General features: G+C 36.9%; 1 protein-coding gene across 17 annotated transcripts in view; it reads left to right on the top strand.

Moving 5' to 3' along the window:
- The window catches only part of LOC113224832 (calcium-dependent secretion activator 2), a 567,701-nt gene that overhangs the window by 529,076 nt on the left and 14,352 nt on the right, over positions 1-24,273 (top strand). For all 17 annotated transcript variants that reach the window (XM_026454354.2, XM_026454360.1, XM_026454352.1 and 14 more), the window contains one exon: positions 11,067-11,174. In XM_026454354.2, coding sequence (XP_026310139.1) covers positions 11,067-11,174 — 108 coding nt within the window. The remainder of the gene's footprint in view (positions 1-11,066; positions 11,175-24,273) is intronic.

Genomic DNA, 24,273 nt, shown 5'->3' with positions numbered 1-24,273 from the left:
CCTCCACCTCCCGGGTTCAAGTGATTCTTGTGCCTCAGCCTCCAAGTAGCTGGGAAAACAGGCGTGTGCCACCACGCCTGGCTACTTTTTTGAATTTTTTAGTAGTGATGGGATTTCACCATGTTGGGCAGGCTGATCTGAAACTCCTGACTTCAGGTGATCTGCCTGCCTTGGCATCCCAAAGTCCTGGGATTATAGACACGAGCCACCGTGGCTGGCTGGAATGTTTTTAAAGCAATAAATAAATTGATTCTATAAGGTGAAAATTACAAATGACATTAAGTGACATTCCTATGCAGAAAAGGAGGAATTCATATTTCTAGAACATACTTATTTGTCAGATATTCCTTATAATTATAGCACAGTTGAAGATGTATGAGTTAACAGAAAATGACCCAAATCAAACCATTTAAATATAATAAACATATTCTTTTGTATCTTTGTAATGTATACTTCTCATGATACTTTAAGAATGAAAAAAATATACATAGGAGAAAAATGCTTCAGTGTGGTCCTGAACAGAAATAAATTCCAGGCACATGCCTCTCGGCAAAGAAGTTGGTAGGATTCTCCTTGATATCTTTCTGATCTAAGTGATGAGCTGTGTCCTTTAGTATAGTTTTATAGATTGCTCTTGGCTGGACAACCCTATCTTGGGGAGAAGTTCTGTGGCAGTTATACAGTTTATGGCCCTATCATAGAACCTTGGAATGTTCATACTAGCAAAGACATCAGACATTTGAAAAAAAAAGAGAGAGAGAGAGAGAGAAAAGAAAAGAGAAAGAAAAAGAAGAAAGAAAGAGAAAAGAAAAGAGAAAGAAAAAGAAAGAGAGGGAGGGAGAAAGGAAGGAAAAGAAAGGAGAAAGAAAGAAAGAAAAGAAAAAGAAAGAAAGAAGGAAGGAAGGAAGGGGAAAGGAAAGAAAGAGAGAGGGAGAAAGGGAAGGAAGGGAAGAGCAAGACCTGGATGAGGTGAGTCTGTCCTATTCAACAGTAACTTAGAAGCGAACTCAGATCTGACAGAAATTAGATGCAGGACGAGGGTGAAAATGTTCACATTAGCTTTGCAGATAGAAATACTAAGCCAAAACCAAAAATTCTGCAAGTTTAAATTATTTTACTAACCCCCTCCCACAAAGAAAAAAGTTTTGCTCACCTGTAAGATAGGTAAGATACCTACATCTTATAGGTAAGATGTAGCTGATAGTAAATGTATGTTAAAAAGTTGTATAAAAGATCAGGTTTGACAATAATATGGAGTAGTTACTTTTTGAAAAAATCAGGTATACAGATCTGTGGAGGTTGTGTGACAGAGGGGTTACTAACAGACTGAGGAACCAAACTGCTAGCAGTTGAATTCTTGCTCCATCACTTCATCTGTGGTCAGTGTGACCTCAGGTACCAGTTTCTTCATCTATAAAATGGAGATGTACTTACCCCTCTTATAGGCTTACTGTGAATATGTTAAACACTTTTCACAGTTCCTAGAATGGAATTAGTGCGCAACAAATGCTAGCTATTATCATACATTATTATTATTATTGACTACAATAAAATCTAGTATCTACATTCTAGGAAATAATCATTTCACTTACACTGTATTGATCACATCTGTATGATTGTGAACAAGTCACATCTGTATTCTTTTAAGACAACATTTTCTTTTTACTTTACTTCCTCCTATAGAGAGGAGCCAGGCTACTTAAGGGGATCTGGAAATAATGGCTTATGAAGGAAAAAAAAGAAAAAAGAAATCTGACTGTTCATAGAAAGAGAGAAAAAAATCTAAGATATAAGATAGCCCTGATCAATATGTAAAGGGCTCCTGTTTGGAAAAAGGAACAGCCTAAGCCTGTATCAGTCAAGAAGATAGGACTAGGAACAATGACTAAAAACGAGTGGGAGCAGAATTGAAATCAGTGTAAGACAAAACTTAAAAAAAAAAAAAATAGTTATGTACAAAGGTGACATAGTAAAAGCTGCACCACTATTCGCCAGGTGTGGTACTGAAGATTTCTGCATTATGTGGGAAATAGGACAAGATGACAATAAAGGTTCTTTCCAACTCTGATTCTGGAATTTTATTCTATTGTCATACCAGTTACAGGACATTTTGGGGTATAACGATGTGTGTTGATGTGAAAAATCCTATTTAAAATGCTCTTTTTAACATTATCACACACGCTGCATACCAACTCTATGCTAGACACTAAGGTGAAACAGCTGAAGAGACTTGGAGGATACGATAAAGATTACTGTGGCCAAGAAAAGACCAAAACAATGAGGAAGGAAGAAGAAACTGTCTCTCTTCATTGGCTTAATCGTACTGGTACCTGATCTTGCCAGTCTGTCCTAAGATGAAGGAGATGGCTAATCTCTCTTATCTTCATTAGGAATTATCTCAAATATTCTCTCATCTTTATGATAATTGCCAAAGATTTCTCATTTCAAAATCCCCAAAAGGTGGTTCTTACCCACCTCTGAACTGCACAGACTTAATATGGGGTCGAGGATCTGAGTTCATTTTCCACCTTGCTCCTATCTAGCTGTTTGATCTGTGGGCTTCCATTTTCCCACCCATGCAGTAAGGATAATAGTATTTAAAAGTATTGCCATTATTTTAATGGCAAAAAACACAATCACTTTTGTACCAGCCTATAATCCCTGTGCTGCCTCCCTCAGTATGTTCTTATGAGAATTCAGAATTCAATGAGCACATTAACATGAATATGCTTTGTAAATGTAAAGCACTATTGCAATACATTGTTATCATTTCTACCTGGAATGATGCTTCTGGCTCCCATGCATTACTCCCTAGTTCCTGCTCGCTAATTAAGAACATGACCAGTTACCAAAAGAAAAACTAGTTGCCTTCCACAGAGTGAACAATATTAGCTTTTTATTTTTTCATTTATGTTCCTTTTTAGAATAGTACACACTTTGCGTATATCAATGGTGGCTTTTAGGGTATAATCAGTCAGTTGAGTGGCATTAGTGTTTTCCCTCTTCCTTCTTTTGCTTTCTTGCTTCTGATATTGTTTACTACTTAACTAACACCACCTGAATACTCGGAGCTTTACATCAGCATGAGAGCCAGACAGAACTCGGGGAATGGAGCTCCTGCCCACTGGGGCATATTCACCTGGAGAGAGGGATGCACACCAGGACCAGATTAAGAGCCTCACTTGCCTAGGAGTGGAGGAGGTTGGGTGTTGTGCTTTCCAGATGAATGTTTTGCTTCTTTATTCCTTTGTGTTTTATCTGTCTGGCTTTTCTGTCTTTTCTCTCTTATGTAAGGTAAATCCATGAGCTGCCTCCGGACACTGGCATTCTAGCACCCTGAGGCATCACTTAAGCCAAAATCTGAATGGTTCCAAATTGAGCTGAGTAAATCCATCCCAGTCCATCTAAACTTTAAAAGCTAGCAATGAAATAATGCAGCATTTTAATTTTACTTCTTCAAGTTTTCATGTAATATTTTCTAATTGACACACCTGAAGATAGATGAGGGAAAGGCTAGTGAACTGAGAGATTTAGAACCTTCATCATCATTATGTTAGAACCTTCATCACCATTATGATTGCTACTCATGAATATAATAGTATAAAGCTCATAGGTAGTGTACCCATTAGCACATTCTGCGTTTGGTGCTACTGTATTAGCAGCTATTCCTCTAAACTCTGGGATGTTAGTGATCTAACCATAGATCAGAAATAGCAAGATACGGCCGGGCGCGGTGGCTCAAGCCTGTAATCCCTGCACTTTGGGAGGCCGAGACGGGCGGATCACGAGGTCAGGAGATCGAGACCATCCTGGCTAATACGGTGAAACCCTGTCTCTACTAAAAAATATTAAAAACTAGCCGGGCGAGGTGGCGGGAGCCTGTAGTCCCAGCTACTCGGGAGGCTGAGGCAGGAGAATGGCGTAAACCCGGGAGGCGGAGCTTGCAGTGAGCTGAGATCCGGCCACTGCACTCCAGCCTGGGCGACAGAGCAAGACTCCGTCTCAAAAAAAAAAAAAAAAGAAAAAAGAAATAGCAAGATACTTGTCCCAAATGAGGAAGGCATTGTAAACCCATAGATCTCAATTGAAAATTAACCTGCCTCCTTGAGTAGTTCAGGCTAATATCTTAAACTATCATCCAATATTTATTTTAATATTTAAAAGAAACTTCACTTTGAAAGGATTTTCCCCAGTGATACAATAAAATGTAACACACTAATGCTACATAACTGTTTCTAGACCTATAAATGTATAAATTATGTAACTACTTAGAAGAAATAGTGTGAAACATTCATGTGACTGTTAAGAATAAAAGTAATATGACTACCTAAGTTTTAGTAGCATTAATTATAATAGATTCTGATATCAGATACTTTCATAGCATTAAGGTAGGATTCTGCCTTTTTACCAACTATACTCAAGTAACAGACAGAAGACCCTGATCCAGGGCAAGAACTCTGCAATAATGGGACAGCTCCTTAGAACTCTGGGATTGAATGAAATGTATGTACTTAAAACACACATTACATGCTCTAAATTTAGAAACTGTTTTCAAAGGATGTGGGTGTCATTATTTTTAATTTAGAATTTTCTACTCCCAATTTGGAGTCAAAAGTACCTAAATGTATAATAATAGAATTTTGAACACTGCTAAATTTAACAAATGTTGACTGGCTGCTTCATTCTTTAAATAATAGTTTGGAATTTTTCTAAATAGCAATGAGTTTTTTTCATTCATGGTTTTTAAAAATCTATTTTTAAAATGCATATATTTGTGACTTGTTCATTGTTTAAATGTCTTCCTCTCTGCCCCTTTTAAAATTATTTTTAGAGACAGGGTTTTACTTTGTCACCCAGGCTAGAGGGCAGTAGTGGGATCATAGTTCACTGCAGCCTCCCACCTCAGACTCCCAGGCAGCTGGGACTACAGAATGCAACACCATGCCTGGCTATTTTTTACTTTTTTATACAGGCAGAGTCTTGCTATGTTGCCCAGGATGATCTCAAACCCCTGGCCTCAGGCAATCCTCCACCTCAGCCTCCCAAAGCACTGGGAATATAGACATTAGCCACTGCATCCAGCTCCCTCTTTATCAACTGTTTCTCTTCCCATCATATTTATTAAATATATAAGTTGGCATAAATGTAATAGAAGGCTCTGTAATCTCTATGTATTTCCTTTTGGTTTTCTGTGGGAATACAACATAATAAATCTACTTTGTAAAAACTTGGCAAACTATGGTTTTTTACAACAAAATCATGAATATATGAAAAAACCTTTTTTAAGTATGTGAGAATATATAACTTATTTAAACTACTTCAAATGCTTTTGAAAAGTTTCAGAACATGTTTATTCAAATATGAAAATACAGAAATTAATAGATAAATGCCAGAGCATTAAAAGATATATTAAATAGTGAAAGAAAAATATTGTTTTTAACAATACCTGAGATAAATTCTGTGTTTGTAGAATTATCTTCTATGATCAATTATAATTTTTTACTGACTCTTAAATGCCAGAGTTGAGATATAAATTGCTCCTACTACAATTTCAAATTTCAAAGACATGTTATTTATTGTCTTATATCTTACATGATCCTTTTTTCCTCAAATGGTAATGAATGGCCAGACACAGGTATTTCATTTACAAAGCATGCAGATAATCATAACTCAGGATATTACACTTCTACTCTTGATTGTTTCTTCAAGGCATGCTTTTCTAGGTTATGAGAAGTGCACTTTTAAATTAAGTCAATTACACTGTAGCTTCTAGTTAAGCTTTGAGACTGGAATAGCATATTTAAAAATTTGTCTCCTTGTTAAATAGGCACCATGACAGTGTTTGTGTAGTGTATTGTTAACCTCCAGTGGAAGGTTAAGCAGCTTCTTCTGTATCTAAATCTGTTGCCATGAAAAATGACTGCAGTGTTGCACCCACCTACCCATGAATAGGGAAAGCGAAGACTTGCACCTGTGGGATTAGGTGTAGCAGCAGGAAGCAAGAGCGTTTGCAGCATATAATTAACAAGGAATTCTTTTCTCTTCTTTTTAAACAGCATGTTCATCTTGCTAGGTTAACTAGTGATTAATGCTTGAAAAAAAAATGCTGGAGTCTGCACCCTTTCTTAAACTCATTCACTCACTGATGTATTCGGTTACTTATACAGTGTCAGAGGAACTAGCCTTAAAATACTTCATTTCCTCCCATAGTTCTTGATCCCTTTGTGCTCATGAGGGACTTTTTTAGATTTTTGTGTTCTTTTACTATAACTGTGCTAGACAAATTCTATTATTTTCTGAATGAGATTAAAAGTAATTTAGGAACTGCTACTTTGATTTAGAGATTACTGTCTTAATAAACAAGATGGAGGAGTTAGTGCGTAGTGAACTAAGGCATTTAATACGTAGAGTACTGACTATATGGTTTTTGTTATTTTTCTCATATTAAGAAAACTATTATTACCAATTTAGAAGAGATTTCTAAATATGGGTCTCTAGAATACAATATTCTTAATAAAAGCTAATCCAAATCCACAGCTGTTGAAGTTTAACAGGCTACTCTTTTGATATAATTGGGTAGTCATGCATTTGTATCAGAATGTGTAGTTATAGTTTGTCTTTACAGTGCACTCATATGTATTATTTTCATTTACACACCAAAAAAAAACCCACAAAAATGTACTATCATACTTAGTTGTTATTATTCTCACTAAACTTCATTTTCTTTTAAGATAACACTTAATGGAATTAGATGCAGTGACTTGCAGTGTGTAAATTTTACCACTATAATAAAACAGAGTCTTAGCACATGGGAGCATTGAACCAGCGATAATGTGTTCTATCCAAACACATTTGTACTGTATGTAGAAACTGTTTAAAAGGAAAATTACATCTTTTTCAGTAATTTATCAGAGATAATTACCCTTCATACACCAAATGAAGGATAAAGTGTTTTAAAGAACTATAATTCTAATTGGTAAATGTCACCAGCTGTTGCAGTTACTCTTACTTATGTATATTCTTTTAATGATTATACACTCATGCCACAAGCTACATGAAAATATATTCACTAGGTGTGAAATTCCCATATGTCACAGTTTCAAGAATAGGTAAACAGCTCAATGATAAAGAAGGAAATAATTCCAGTGAAGAATGTAAGAATCCTGGGTTTGCTATTTAGGCAAGTGGATCTTAATTTGCCAAAAGGGAAGAAAATGCAATTTTAAAAAGAAAAGGAAACACTTGATTTTGTACAACAAACTTTTAAATGAGCTTTGCCTCATATCCTCAACCAGAAATTTTTCTTTCCTTATAAAGTTGTAGAACTGTCTCAACTTAGAAATTTCAGTATTATAGCCCTTGGATCTGCCAATAGGGAAAAGCATTTCATTTTCTTTCAGGCTTAAACTGTAAACTGTTTGTTAGTTTTAGATGGCAGAAGATAAACTCTTCCTGGACGGTGTTTCATGATAGTCTAATCTTATAAGTGATCAAGGAAACAGAAGAGAAATTACCCTAGTGTCTACGGTGAATGTTTAAAGTCATTATTATTCAGTCTCCCTGGCCATAACTTCGTTTCCACTGAGACTGATAGGTCTAGTGACTGACTGAACTGAATGTCTAAGCAATGACCTTTAAAAGCTGGAAGCACAAATGGGGTTGGGGTGGGAAGAAATAGTAGTAAAGACAAGGCTCCCATTTGTCTGTTCTTCAACTCCCAATTCAATTGGCTGTACCCAACTACCTTGGTATTTTGTACATTACAGCATCCTGTTTCTGAGTACTTACCTGAAACTCAGATACTGAGCTAACTTGCTAGTGTGTGTTGAAAATCGTTCTCATGTCATTTTTGTTCTGCAGCAGTGGGTTTTCTGAATGTTCTCATTTTCAGTGTTTTGACAGAGTTTGAGAGGCACACAGAAAGAAATATGTATCTTAGGAGTTAGTTTCCTTCAAGGTTTTTTTGTTTTGTTTTGTTTTTTTTGAGACGGAGTCTCTGTCGCCCAGGCTGGAGCGTGATCTCGGTTCACTGCAACCTCTGCCTCTGGGTTCAAGCAATTCTCCTGCCTCAGCCTCCCAAGTAGCTGGGACTACAAGTGCAAGCCACCACACCCAGCTAATTTTTTTTATAGAGACGGGGTTTGGGGCTTCACCATATTAGCCAGAATGATCTCCATCTCCTGACCTCTTGATCCGCCAGCCTCGGCCTCCCAAAGTGCTGGGATTGCAGGGCATGAGCCACTGCGCCCAGCCTCCTTCAAGTATTAATAGTATAATCTTTGTACATGTACAAATTACCCTGCCTCTTCACTGGAAAAACTAATGTATAATCACCCCTGCCCCAAAGAAGAAAACAGTTTGGCTTTTTTATTGACTATCTTTGTAATTGTTTAAACTTTCTTTTTTTTTTTTTTTTTTTTTTTGAGATGGAGTCTCGCTCTGTCGCCCAGGCTGGAGTGCAGTGGCTGGATCTCAGCTCACTGCAAGCTCTGCCTCCCGGGTTCATGCCATTCTCCTGCCTCAGCCTCCCGAGTAGCTGGGACTACAGGCGCCAGCCAACTCGCCCGGCTAGCTTTTTTTTTTTTTGTATTTTTTAGTAGAGATGGGGTTTCACCGTGTTAGCCAGGATAGTCTCGAACTCCTGACCTCGTGATCCGCCCGTCTCGGCCTCCCAAAGTGCTGGGATTACAGGCTTGAGCCACCGCGCCCGGCCTGTAATTGTTTAAACTTTCAAACATTGCTCATGAGAATTATTGGAATAGTGAAGGAATGAATGTGATAAGTTGCCTCCATTAGGTTGAAAATAGATTGCCAACATTGTGTATGAGTGCTATTAAAGGAAAGACCAGTAAAGACATTTATATAGTTATTTCAAGTTACAGCTAATGTTGTATCAGGGTGATGTTGAAAGGATCCTTGAATTTATGTGGTATATATTGACCTTTAGGCTACATATAAGAGCAGTAAGAAATTGCAGTAATTCTTACTGCACAGAAATAACTTTGTAACAAAAAATCAAATTATTTTTTATAAATGGAATAAATAAGACATGCTCATTGCGTATACTATATATTGGTTAACAGATGGACAATTTTATTATGTTATATAAATATGACCCTTCCAAAAAAAATGGCAAGAACTCTCTCTTTTTTTTTTTTTTTTTTTTGAGACAGAGTCTCGCTTTGTTGCCCAGGCTGGAGTGCAGTGGCCAGATCTCAGCTCACTGCAAGCTCCGCCTCCCGGGTTCACGCCATTCTCCTGCTTCAGCCTCCCGAGTAGCTGGGACTACAGGGGCCCGCCACCTCGCCTGGCTAGTTTTTTGTATTTTGTAGTAGAGACGGGGTTTCACCATGTTAGCCAGGATGGTCTCGATCTCCTGACCTCGTGATCTGCCCGTCTCGGCCTCCCAAAGTGCTAGGATTACAGGCTTGAGCCACCGCGCCCGGCAGAACTCTCTCTCATTTAGGGAGATGTGACCACTGTCCTAGCATCACTCACATGCATACCTTGAGTTGTTTTTTCCAGCAATGGTAATAGTTAAATGGCCCATATCCTTTTTCACCTAATTTTCTTATAATATTTACTTTTGCAAATGAGTCTGCTGACAAAGGTTATAGATGTGTTCTGTGAATATGAAATGATGCAAAGCTAACTGACTTATTTGGGCATCAGTTCTACCTATCTATCATTAGGTAGATGGATCTACCTAATCTAATAGATCTACCTATCTAACTGGTAGCAGATCTGCATAATGATAGATATTTATCATTTTGTTCTTATTAATGTCATACTCTAATCAATAACTCAATACCGATTAGGAACCAACCCCAGATGTAGATGGCACAAGTAAGCGTTTTCATTATCTAGTCCAGCTACATGAAGTTCAAGAAAGAGCTAAATATAAATCAAGAAGAAAAAGTCTTTAGCAGTCATGCAGGCTTCTATCCCTTCCTAGTACTGACTTTGTAGCATCTATAGCAAGGAGAAATTGTATTACCTCCTCTACTATTAGAAGACACCAAATGTTAGATAACTTTGGAAAGGTATTTAATCCACATCTTTGGCTCTACATAGGAAACTAGTTCATTGATACTCTTACCACATTTCTAAAAGGAAATAAATTGTTCAGATAATATTGGTAAATATTGAGTAGAAGCAATGGATAATCCACAAGATATTTTATATTTCATTTTGTAATATATTAAATATTTATCCCAATATCGTCCTCATAATTTACTCAGCTTAATAAAAAAATTTAGTTTGTATTCCTTGAACACCCATAATAGGTGAGAGAGGCACCCTAAGGAAAGCTAACACTTTTTGGTTTGGTTTTATTTTGTTTCATTTGTTTGTTTGAGACAGAGTCTGGCTCTGTTGCCCAGGCTAGAGTACAGTGGCACGATCACAGCTCACTGAAACCTCAACCACCCAGGCTCAAGCAATTCTTCCTCCTCAGCCTCCTAGCTAGCTGGAGCTGCAGGCGCACACCACCACACCCAGCTATTTTTTTTTTTTTTTTTTTTTTTTGTGGAGAGGAGGTTTCACCATGTTGACCAGGCTGGTCCATGTTGACCAGGCTGGTCTTGAACTCCTGGACCCAAGCAATCCACTTGCCTCAGCCTTTCAGAGTGCTGGGATTACAGGCATGAGCCATGGTACTCACACATTTTTAAATATTATTGATAAGCCAGCCAGAGATGATGCAAAGTAAATTGTGTTTGCAATTGATAAATTATAATTACACATGGAAAATTTTTGGAAAAATTTGTTCATGTATACTGCTTGACATACTGGCTTTTCAAGATAGCCATTTAACAAACAAACAAAAAAGATATCTACAGATCTACAACTCTGTATTTTCAATTTGATCTCAAGTTGTGAACATCAGTAATAAACTTTTATTTGCTTTAATTATAGAATGTATTGAAGATGCTCACTGTTGGTTTAGTCTTAAGCTCATGTTATGACTGTAATTTTTAAAATTATATTTCAGGGTGTGATTAAATAATATTTTCACAATTGAGACCTGATGTTATTTTGTTCCCCCTGCTTTTCCTTCACAACAGAAACCAGGAATGGATCTGGCAGACACCTATATTATGTTTGTTCGGCAAAACCAAGATATTCTTCGAGAAAAGGTCAATGAGGAAATGTATATAGAAAAGTTATTTGATGTAAGTAACTTCCCTTGCAAGGTATGCTGACACCATAGATAAACTGTAAAGAGAAAAGTTGAATTTTGATGCTATGTTTGCAAAGCCTACTCTCCTTTTTGTGATCCTTTATCTTCTATACTAAAAAGTTGAAGCTGGCCAGGCGTGGTGGCTCATGCCTGTAATCCCAGCATTTTAGGAGACTGAGACCAGTGGATCACTTGAGGGCAGGAGTTCGAGACCAGCCTGGCCAACATGGGAAAACCCTGTCTCTACTAAAAATACAAAAAAAAAAAAAAAAAAAAAAAAAGGCATAACTGGGTGTAGTGATGGATGCCTGTAATCCTAGCTACTCGAGAGGCTGAGGCACAAGAATCGCTTGAGCCTGGAAGGCAGGGGTTGCAGTGAGCAAAGGTTGCTCCACTGCACTCCAGCCTGGGTGACAGAGTGAGACTTGGTCTCGAAAAAATGACTAAATAAAAAAATAAAAAGTTGAAGCCATTCTAGAAATAGACCATCAAAGATACATTTTTTTTGGTGTGTGGGCCAGGGGAGCCGGTGGGGTACCTTCTGAACATCTTCAGTTTTTTGTCTTGGTTACCTATTTATGCAATCCATTCTTGCCATCAGTTCATTATAAAGGTAGAAGTTTTTTCTCCTTGAAGTTATTCCCCATTTCCAACTCCTCTTCATTTGCAGCTAACATCGTTGATAATTTCTATACTTATTTTGACTGCTGATGGAAGCCTTAATTAGCTTCCTTTTCTACATGAAAATTGTCACAATTAGAATGAGTCTCAAAAACCTGAGGTTAGTTATAACAAGCTAGATAATAATAATTTTACCATGGTGTTCAGCATCTTTTCACTTGCCTTTCGTAGCATTCCATAAACCAAATCATGTTCTAATGGATGTGGTCCCTACTATAAGATGTTTTAAGTCAATATGATATTCTACAGTTAAACAAATAAGCTACAGTAAAGCCAATATCTGCCACTCTGCTGTTGAACATTTTTATCTGGATATAAAGTACTAATGTATGCTAAATATGTAATATTACAGTTTTATCAGTACTAAGGTCTTCATTTAGGCATGACAATGCCTAGAAATGAGGATTGTGGTTTTGTATGCTGTGATCATCACATTTCATTTATTCAGTATCTGTAAAGGAGACTAAGAGAGCAGTCAATTTAAATAACAATGTTGTCATTCATTTGTAATTATTTTACAGTCAGTTCAAAGGAAATGATACTTTGCTTGTGACATAACTTTGCATAATTCACCACAATACAGATTTCTAAATGTAATATTTGCTTTGAAGCTTATTTGTTTATGTACATCTTCTCTGCATTTTAGAAATGCTTTTCTGGCAGTTTCATTTAATTATGCAAGTTACTGCAAATGTTTTCGTAACAACAATTCACGGGCTTCATGGTGACACTTCAGCTGTGGCAGTTACAGAAGGTCCTGCTACGTCATCCTCTCTGCCATGGTCTCTCGTGTCAGTGTTCACTGTCAGTTTGGGTGGTCAAAATGAATCTTATCTTTCATGTTTTCTGTTTCTACCGTTTACTCAGGCCATCTTACAATAAAAAGTATCACCTGTTTTAATAAGCTAAGTGTTAATATGTGTGAAAAAAATGATTTTCTAAAAGCTTTGATGCCCTGCAGGGGTAGAAAAATTATCCATCCAGCTGGCTCTTTTACAAAATACTGAAACCATATTAGCAAATTCTGCTTCCATTTGGTATTCCTCTGAATTTACAAGCATATGTTCCATTTCCAAGTTCTCTTTTACTTTTTCTGCTAATGTGGTGATTTTCAAAACTGTTGAACAGAAGAGGGAAATTGAGTTGATGTTATTCCCATTATGTTTCTTCTTAGAATAGCTAAAGCACATCTTCTTTGATGAAAAGTTAAAGCCATTCTATAAGTAGACCATCGTAGATAGATTTGTCAAGGGGAGTAGGTGAACCTTCTGAACATCTTCAGTTTTTTGACTTCGTGACCTATTTACTGCAATCCATTCTTGCCATCAGTTCATTATAAAGGTAGTTTTTTCTCCTTGAAGTTATTCTCTACTTCCAACTCCTCTTCATTCACTGAAGTTCTTTGGAAGACTTTCTTTGTGGCAACAATAACAGACAGTGGGAACTAAAGTGGCTCTAAGGATGCCAACATTAAAATATGACACTAGTTTAATTGCCTTTGTTATATATACTTTCATTCAATACCTAAGCATCTGACATGGCTGTGGGTCTAAAAGTAACCCTTAATAAGCAACCATTCTGTTGTGGTTGTGAAGGTTTTGTATTTTGAATATCCCCGGTAGAACACTGGACTTGTTATTTGTAAAATAATTGTAATGTCCTTAAACATTCTAATATTTTAAATTGCACATTTTTAATTACTTTATTTAAAAATAAAAATAGACCCTAATTCTGTTGATTTGTCATCAAGAATAACATGTATGAGGGGATCTAAAAGCCCCTAATTAGCCAAGACTGAATTTGCCTCAATTACAGTTAGAAAATGAGAGGTTATCAAGTACGTGTTAAAAGGCAAAGTAGAATGTGTATCTTAAGCAACAGATCATTACTGAGAGACATTATATAATTATTGGAAATCCACTTGGCTAGAGCCTAAAATAATATTGTTAGGTGTCAAAAAACAGTTGAAAATAATGACCCTATAAATACTGTTAGCAACCTTAGCCTATTACAGATAAAGATTGAAGAGAATAATTTCATTCAGGCATCACGACAAACTTTTGCTATTCCAGTTAGAGTATTTCCTATATAAGTAAGTAAATGGATCTTGTTAACTTCAAATGCAAGTGAAAACATGCTTACACACGTATTATAATGAGTTAAAACTTAGTGGTTTTAACCAACCCAGATAAGAAAACAAGGGCTACAGTTTCTGGGTCATGCAACATGAGGGCTTAAACTCTTCAAGAAATTCACTTAGTTTTGGAAATACCACACATAACACTATTTTTATATAAAACAATTAGTCTGCAAACCATATTCACCCTGCCCCCAACATTTTTGGAAAGCATGTTTTACTAAATAGTCTTTGCAGGTGATGCGGCTATGTTAAAAAGTTTGTGGAACTTTCCCTGAGTGTAGTAACTAACTACTCACAGTATCCGTGACCTCTATAACTTTTTGATCATTTAAACATCTCGATTGTTCCTTATTTTTGTGATGAAATACCCCAGGGTTTGGTTTAAATAAGGTGCTATTGCTTAAGACCAAAAACATAACATTGCCCTAGATTTGTGCCCAATTTTTTAGGAATGAGAATGATGTCTTCAAGAGTTTTCAGTGTACAACCTACACAGCCATTTACCACACAAAATCTACTTCTGGAGCATTCTGCACTGCTGCTATCATTCCCATCTCCAATAACAAGTCATTAATGTCAAAGTATGAAAGAGGAAATGAATAAAATGTGCATTACCTTAAAGATCATAAATAGGATAATCTTCAATTTTTACATCAAATCTTGAAATATTAAAATTAAAAGTATCCTTTGAGGGTCACAAAAGCTAATATTAGGACAAATGTGAAGGCATTATATTCACTTCCTAAGTAGTCAGATTTACAAAACACTTTTTGCTCAAAACAGAAATAATTTTTTAAAAGTATAAATACATTGGCCGGGCGCGGTGGCTCAAGCCTGTAATCCCAGCACTTTGGGAGGCCGAGACGGGTGGATCACGAGGTCAGGAGTTCGAGACCATCCTGGCTAACACGGTGAAACCCCGTCTCTACTAAAAATACAAAAAAAACTAGCCGGGCGAGGTGGCGGGCGCCTGTAGTCCCAGCTACTCAGGAGGCTGAGGCAGGAGAATGGCGTAAACCCGGGAGGCGGAGCTTGCAGTGAGCTGAGATCTGGCCACTGCATTCCAGCCTGGGCGACAGAGCGAGACTCCGTCTCAAAAAAAAAAAAAAAAAAAAAAAAAAAAGTATAAATACATTATAGCAGGTCCATGATGTTAACAGAGAAAACTAAGTTTGTTTAAGGTACATCCTTAATCTTTTCAAACTATCAAAATAATAGCCGTAGCTTTCACCACTACCATTCCCTGGCCACCTCCTTGTTCCAGGAAATGTGCTAGGTGCTTCACCTATATCATTTCCAAGCTCCTAGGCTAGATCCCGTCAATCCCATTTTATTCCTGTTTTTAGGTTAAAATGATCTCCCACTCAGAGAAGATAAGTGATTTGTGGATTGTTGAGTTAAACTTTGAAATTGTATTTCTCAAGTTTCAAAATCTATGCTGTATCTACCTTACCTCTGACTTACAAAATTTGAAATGATAAAATAGTGTTATGGAAAAGCTCTGGTCTGAGAATGCAGAAACTTGAGTTCCAACCACAGTTCTGCCATTAAATATCTGGTTGAGTTTGAAAAAGTTATGCCATCTGTGTAAGACTCAGTTTACTTAGTACATGTAAACTAAAGATGTTGGTCTGGAACTCCAGATGATTTCTGAAACTCTTCCAGATTTTAAACCAATTTTAATGTTAGCAATGATGACAGAAATTACTCGGCTGGTTGCGTAAAGGATCTTGTACTTCAGGATAGTAATTTCTAAGTTATTTTGTGATAGCCAGGTGAAAACAAAGTGTCCCACCTAAGAAGCAGTAGCATGTGCAGTAGATTAATAGAAAAGAAAATCTATCTATAAAAATAGCTGTGCTATATATGACATTGTGTATATCTATCACTGTGGGTCTGAAATCCAAATTTTTTTTTAAAGTTGCAATACATATACTCTGTATTCAGGCTCAGTGTTTCCAGGTGACCAGGATGTTTTAAACAGAGGGTATCTCTGCCTCCCACATGGCCACTGAGGCACATGCTAAGTTTATAATCTACATGCTACATTTACTTTTCCAATTTTAAAAAAGTGACTTATTGGGTAAGAAAACCTGAAAGAAGTTATCCTGTAGTAGGAAAGATAATGATATACCAAAAGAAAGTTTTTCTGCTTTGAGGCTCTCTCTCTTACCCCAATGTCCTTTTTTTAAAAAAAAAAAAAAAAAAAACAAACAAAACAAAACAAAAAACATAAGACATCATTGTCAGCAGTCTTTTTAAAATTTTTATCAAATCAAAACCACCTTCAACGTGATCCCAATATAAAACGTATGACAAAGATTTTCTAATTCTTCAATTCCATTTTTAATGCCTACTATGATGCTTCTTCCCAGGCAGAGTGGCTGCTCACTCTCTTAGGTTTCAGAACATGTAGCACAAGCCACACACATGGGTATACATGTGCCAGCAGAGATGCCAGTACATTTCTTCAGAGCTTTGGCTCTCTGGGCTGGAAAGTAGTGATGTTTCAGAAGTCAAAACTGACATCTGTAGTAATGACCACAACAGCATTTCTCTTGTCATTTTCTAAGGTTCAAGAATGTTGAAATGTGGAGGCAATTGAGAGTTGACTGAAGCACATCTTATTTTCCCAGATAGACACTAAACCTACCTAACTCTCTAAACCATTGTGCATTTATTGGGCACTGCCCACCTTGAATCCCTTGGGAACTATCTCATTTTAGCTCTCATGATGCTGAAGACACATCAGGGTACAATATTTAATTGGTAAATCATGCAGATTAAACATGCTCTTTGTTATAAATTGATTAAATGTTTAATTGTGGAGGAGTTTCATCTCCACAAGGTTTTTTTAATGTTATGATGTCTTGTAAAATTTAAAGTAATTCTTTAAATGACAGTTAATCAGTTATATTCATCCAAACAGCATTTTATAAAGGATTAATTTCCCAGGGCTTTCTGTGAAAAGAATGCTTACTTTCCAGTAAAGAAACTCTAAATTAAACATTTTAAGTAAAATTGACCTATACTATATAAATGGATTCTGTAGCCTATTAGTGTAAGATAAAAGAAAATAATGAAAATATTATAACTGAATGTGCTTCTCAAAATGAAACTGATTTTGCACTTACATGCTCTTGTTTGCCTCTGGACTCCCAAATTTTAAGAAAGGGGGAAATGCCCAGAACTTTCTTCTTTTTTTAGATGGAGTTTGGCTCTTGTCACTGCGGCTGGAGTGCAGTGGTGCAATCTTGGCTCACTGCAACCTCCACTTCCAGGTTAAAATGATTCTCTTGCCTCAGCTCCGGAGTAGCTGGAACTACAGGCATGCATCACTATGCTTGGCTAATTTTTATATTTTTAGTAGAAACAGGATTTCACAATGTTGGCCAGGCTAGTCTCAAACTCCTATCCTCAGAAGATCTGTCTGCCTCCACCTCCCAAAGTGCTGAGATTACAGACATGGGTCACCACACCCAGCCTGCCCAGAACTTTTGAGCTAGTGTTTCACATCAATGCCCAAACATTTTGATGTGAGAATTTATTCATTCTTGGTAGGATTAACACTGCTATTCTTACTGTATTTAAAGATTGTTTATTACTATGTTGATTTCCTGAGAATAGATGAAATCAACAAAACATGGATAAGAGTGACCATTAAATAGAACTTTCACAATACACAATTGAAATCAACAAAACATAGATAAGAGTGACCATTAAATAGAACTTTCACAGTACACTTGGTTGTATGCATTTAGCGCTGATAATGTACTTTTTCAATCATATTATTTGGACGAGTTTCTATGTATATGTAATCAGCCTGTTTACTAGGAATGCAGGCTGGAACCCACTGAGATGGAAGACCATCTTTGCCTTCTTGCATGTCTTATAATTCCACGATATTATAGAAGTATTCTAGCTGGGCAGGGTGGCTCATGCCTATAATCCCAACACTTCAAGAGGTCAACCATGAGAATGATCACTGAAGTCTAGGAGTTCAAGAAGATCCTGGGCAACATAGCAACAAATTGTTACTCTCTCTCTCTCTCTCTTTATATATATAAAATAGATATTATATATAACATATAATAGATATTATAGATATATATATAGCAACATATAACAATTTGTTGCTATGTTATATGTTATGTTATTTGTTGCTATGTTATACATATTATATATTTTATATATTTTTTATTTATACATATATATATAAATTAGCCTAGCGTGATAGTGTGTTCCTGTAGTCCTAGCTACTTCGTAGGCTAAGGCAAGAGGATCATCCAAGTCGAGGAGTTTGAGGCTGACAGAGCAAGACCCTGTCTCAAAAAGAAAAATGGGAAACTTTCTTATATGTGAATGTCGGTTTTAAAATAGCAGTTTTCCTCTTTTCAATTATGTTTCACTTTTTAATAACTGTGTAGTTGTTATATGGTCTTCATATATTAGTACAGATTCCCATTAGAGTATTTTCATTTTGGTTTTATTTTTATATAAAAGTACTATTATATATAATGATTAACTGTTGTACCAGTATGCCCAACCATGATTTTCCTATCAACACTAAAATACTAATATTATTCCCATGTCATAGCCATTATTTTCCTTTTCCATCAGTAGAAAGGGATGTATGATATGAGTACAGTCATGTACTTGAGGCCGTTTGAGGTTATTTATTTATTGGGTTTTTTTTTTTTTTTTTGAGACAGAGTCTCATTCTGTAGTCTAAGCTAGAATGCAGTGGTACAATCTCAGCTCACTGTAACTTCTGCCTCCCAGGCTCAAACAATTCTTCCTCAGTCTCTCAAGTAACTGGGACTACAGGTGTGTGCCACCATGCCTGGCTAATGTTTTGTACTTTAGTGGAGACAGGGTTTCACCATGTTGCCCAGGGTGGTCTCGAACTCCTGAACTCAGGCTATCTCCCCACTTTGGCCTCTCAAAATGCTCGAATTACAGGCATGAGCCACCATGCCCAGCCGAGGTAATTTATTTCTAAACATCACTGTGTTGTGTACCTCATTGTGTACTAAAGGTGGATAAAAAGTTTAACCTTTTGGTTATATGTATGATAGGAAGAGTGTCTCATTCATCTCACATGTTGTAGCAATGTGTTACTTAGCTGCTTTTAACACATTGTTTTCCAGCTGTTGTCATTGTTGTGTTTCATTGTATATAATCCTGCTTTGGTTTACTTATGGTATTTGGACTCAAACTGAAGTTGTTTGACCTGTTTTAAGATAGTCATAGCCAAGCCTGTTTCTGTATTGTCTTCTCTGTCTCAGTAGATGCCATACAGAGCTGCTCCTCAGCTTTTTTTTTCCTTAAAGTTTGTTTCTCTTTAAAACCTCTGCTCTTGAATTACAGTTGTCTGGTTCATTTGAGTTAATAATCCCCATTGTAATGTTAAGTTATTATTTGTAAGTGTAAGAATTTATAAAAGGATCAACTTTTGATGTATGATGTATGCCAAAATAGCTTTGGCAAGTCCAGACGTGGTTCAGAGAGGCCAAAGCCCTCATTTGAATCAGAGCTGTTGGTGAATTAAAACCTGAGAACCTTGAGAGAAGCATGCCCAATTGCCTAAAAGAAACTCAATCAGAAAGTGTATTATAGCTTGTTGATCTTATTTCTTTGATAATTCAAAAGAATGTTCAAGAAATATGTCGGCTTCTTGCTTAGATTCTTGAAATGTGATCGCGGAACACAATTGTCATTTGGCACATTCCCAGAAATACGCATCTTTGCATGAGGCACCTGGACATATGTGGCAGGTCTGGTAGAATCAGCTAATTAACAACACAGGCTTAAACAGGCACCTCATCTGGCAGTGCAGTTAGTTGCCTGATGGTGCTCAGCAGGATTTGGTAGTGCTTTTTATTTTTCTATCCTAATGGTCTGCTGCCCACCTAATTTTGCCTTATTGTCAGTCACTACTTACCGCAGCTTGGGGCCCTCCCAGGAGGCTAAATTATTATCAAAGGATTAGGGAGATGTAGCCTTGCAGCTCTGACATTTCTGATTACTTGTCTATGCCAGAACACTAATTAGCTGTGACTAATTAAGAAAAATGTTCCTGCCATAGAAAACCATTTAAAAGAACTGAGAAGTAGAAAAGCAATTCAAAAGCTGAGCAGTGCTCAGATTTGCTGATGCTCTTTAGATTTCCGCCAGAGCCTTAACTCACCTTTAATTGTGCCTAGAATTAAAAAAAGAAATTCCACATGCAGACTGACCGGAGGATTTTGCTTGAATAGGAAAAAGAAAAATGTTGATCACCTAAGCTCTCTTAACAATGGTAAAACTGTGTTTGATGAATGGAAAGTGACACAACTTTTATTTTCATGGAGAAATTGTTCTAAACACCAATTGCATAAATGTATGTTTGCATTCATCCACCTGAGTCAGTAACAAAGGCTTAAGTCACTGAAGAAATTAGAATATTCACTCTACTGATTTTATAAAAGACTGTTGAATTGATTATAAGGAACATGTTGAGCATTTTGAAAGTTATTTAGCCTTGCTTTCATGTATCTTTCATCTTTAAGATGGTCTAGAAATTCTGACCTCTCTATGTAGAGCCTGTGACTTTGCATGCTTGCACTTCAACTGGTCTCTAGTGCCTTGTTCATGGAAATGCCTAGGCTTCCCCTGAGACCAGCATTTCTATCGGTTGACCACTGCAATATTTTCATAGAACAGATAGCTACTACCCTCCATCCCTTCCATCCTAACTTCTTAAACAAATGGCATGGTGGCTTTAAAGCCATTTTCTATGCTGGCTTGTTGTATTCCCCCCTCTGGGAATCACACCTTCTGCAAGGTCAGACCATTCACAAGTGGGCACAGCAGTGGCAGCCAGGTCACCAATGTTGACTAAATCCAAGTAAAGGGAAAAAAATCTGTGTAAGGAAGCAACAGAACCATCATTACATGTGATTATTGAATGCATTTGCAGGAAACTATATATCAAATAATTTTAAACTTTTGTATAAACACCTAACCTATAAGAGAGAGCCCTGAATTTCCTGATCTTAGCACAGCCCTAGATAACACATCATCTAAATTTTGCTCTCTTATTACGGACAAAATATTTCACTGGGGAAAAAAAATAGTTCTCACCCCTACCTCACCTACATTCTTCATGCTGATTTTTAAACCCATTTCTCTCTTTTCTCTTATTGGAGAACAAAAGGCAGGTAGCCAGCATCCTCTAAGGAATAATCCTTCCTAAATATGAAGACTGTTATTAAGGTACCTGTCATACTTGTCTACTCCAGGATAAATAATCCCTGTTTGTTTAACTTCACTCCGTAGGCCTTTTTTTCTAGCCCTTTAATCATCTTTGTGGCTGTCCTTTGAAACTTCTCAAAGTGTTCTCTGTTATGCTTAGGGTTTAGAGTCAAGGATAGGATGCAGTATTTGAATGTGGCTGAACAAGATTCTTTCAAGCCTTCCATTTATTCATTCCAATATATAACTTTCCCATACTTTTGCTCTACTGACCTCTATAGTTCCATATATTCCCTGTATTTGTTTTTGTTGACTTTTTCTCTTACTGGCTACATATCTTAAAGATAGGCAATAATCTGAGGTCAGGAGTTCAAGACCAGCCTGGCCAACATGGTGAAACTCCATCTCTCTTAAAAATACAAAAATTAGCCGGGTGTGGTGGCACACGCCTGTGTCCCAGCTACCCGGGAGGCTGAGGCAGGAGAATCACTTGATCCTGGGAGGTGGAGGTTGCAGTGAGCCAAGATCGTGTCTCTGCACTCCAGCCTTGGTGACAGAGCGAGACTACGTCTCAAAAAAAGATAGGCAATAAATGTATACGTTTATTGATGTAGAATATTTATTTTTGAGGCAGTAAAAGTACATGTTGATTGATGTAGACTATCCATTTCATTGGTGTTTTACATTGTAAGATCTAGAAAGCAAGCTCATCATTCAATTACTATGTGGAAAAAAATGGTGGGGAATGTTGAGATTAAAACTTCAGGCCCTGGCTTTGCCCACAGAGATGGCTATCTATGTCACAATGACTCAGTAGGAATCTACTGAGAATAGAAAGTTGAAACCCCTCTTATTAATTATTTAATCATTGAAATTATATTTATCAAGCACTTTTTAGACCACACACTTTGCTAGAGGCTGGGAATACAGTATTAAACAAGATAGACCAAGTCCTTGCCACAAGGGACCTTACCAAATGGGTATTTTTGAAAAATTTTTATTTCCATATAAAATGTTTTATTTTTTATCTGAAGAATAGCTATCCACAGATTTTTTTTTGAAATGAAAGTACTCTGGTGAACTGAAAGTCAATTCTGTTTCAAAATAGATACTAATAATTAATCTATTAAGTTGTTTATTTCTCCCTCTGCTTCAAGTGGATGATTGTGAACTTGCTAAAGGTTTAGAGCCAACACAAAGTTTGTATCCAGTTCTAGCACCTGCATCAAATGACGTGACTGTGAGATAAGAGCACACTCTTGCTCTCTATTCTTCCTGGGTTCTTAGCTCAAAAGCCAGGCTTATACCAGCTCCCAAACAAGCTCTTATATCCCTGCAGATGGAAGTCACTATTTCCACAGCAACAATATTTTTCTGCCTTTCTTTAAAAACAGCTCACAAAGCCAACAAGTGTAGAAGGCACCCAGAACATGTCACTTAGTGGTGAAAATACACAGGCAGCACAGCCACCCATGCCTCCCAATATACCCCATGGCCTTAGAATGAGTACCTTTAGACCTGAGCATATGCTAGAGAGGCAGCTCCCTGCTTGGGGGATAACCTCTGGAGGGCTGAGTACATCAACATCTGAACTCATAGTGTTAGCATAGCTTTGTGAGTGAGTGTGAGTGTGTGTGTGTGTGTGTGTGTGTATTCTCATATGTACATAGGTTTGAAAGTTTATCAGTTTATAGTACTTTCTCTTTTATTTCATTCATCACCTAGAATTAAATTAGACTGTCACATTTTAAGCCCCATTTGAGTCCTGTTTTAAATTTTTTTGGCCAAATGCAACTGTTTACTTTTCAATGATTTACACAGCTTTAACATGTATTTAATTATTTTTCTATTAAGGAAATATGTGATTCAAGTCAACAGTGAATCTGGCTCTAGTATTCATCTGTCCTTTGTCTATTGAAAAGCTGCCTGTCTACTATTATAGATATAATATATAGATATATAATTTTATATTTATAAATGCTTAAATGCATGTAGTCTTTTCATGAAAATTGAATGCATGCTCTGTGCCAGACATTCTACTAAGGGCTGGAGATAGCAATACAAGTAAGATTCAGTTAAAGCCTTGTGTATACTCACAGCTGATTGAGGGAGACATAAACTACATTGTGCAATATTTTTACAGACACCTGTGTAGAGTTCTAGGAGCAGAAAATAGGTGAGCCCCTAATTGTACCTAGTAAGAGATAGTATTGGCTAAAAAGCAGAGATAATGAATGGTTGAGCTGAGTCTTAAAGGCTGACATGAATCTGGACAAGGAGATGTAGTTGGGAATAAAGTCCCGACAGAGGAATGGGCATGCCCAGAGACTGAGGGTATAGAGAAGCCTAGCATGTGGCAGAGCTGCAGGTGGGTCAGTTTGTTGAAAAAGATTCCTGTGGGACTGCACCGGGACTCAGAGACGAAAGGTAGCTGTCTACTCCCGTCCTTAGGAAACTCTTAAAAGAAGATTTTGGAATGTGTCACATTTTTATAAGGAAACTGAAGCAGAAAGACCTGCTAACAGCTGATTCTCAGGTGTGAGTTTTATCTCAAGACTAAGTTGTACCATTTAATAGCAGTTCCAAGAGCCCAATATACTTTTATGTAAATCCTATATTATGGATTTAAAATGCAATATTTACCAAAATTTTATATACTATGTTCAAAATAAGTCAACCAGATGAAAATATCATACTGCCTAAAGGAATCATTCATGAAGATGATGTTTACACCCCAAATTAGTACACACACCATTATAACTGGATTTATCAATGAGCCAAACCATTAACTAGTCACTTCACTCAAAAGATTAGCCAAACCAGTATGCATCCCATCAAGGACACTAAGAAAGGGAGGGGAGAACAACTGATTGTCTGAAATTTTCCCTTTATAATTACTAGTCTTTTTAGTACTAGGAAAGGAGCCACAGAATAAGCTTGCAGAGGCACTTGCTTATTTGATAATAAAGAAAAGTATTTTTTAAATACTTTTCATGTAGTTTGAAGAAAGAGGTAGTTTATTACTTTGAGGACA

The sequence above is a fragment of the Piliocolobus tephrosceles genome, unplaced genomic scaffold, assembly GCF_002776525.5.
Source record: "Piliocolobus tephrosceles isolate RC106 unplaced genomic scaffold, ASM277652v3 unscaffolded_41, whole genome shotgun sequence".
Lineage (NCBI taxonomy): Eukaryota > Metazoa > Chordata > Mammalia > Primates > Cercopithecidae > Piliocolobus > Piliocolobus tephrosceles.
The sequence above is the reverse complement of the archived record's forward strand: the minus strand, read 5'-3'. Positions and strand labels throughout refer to the sequence as shown.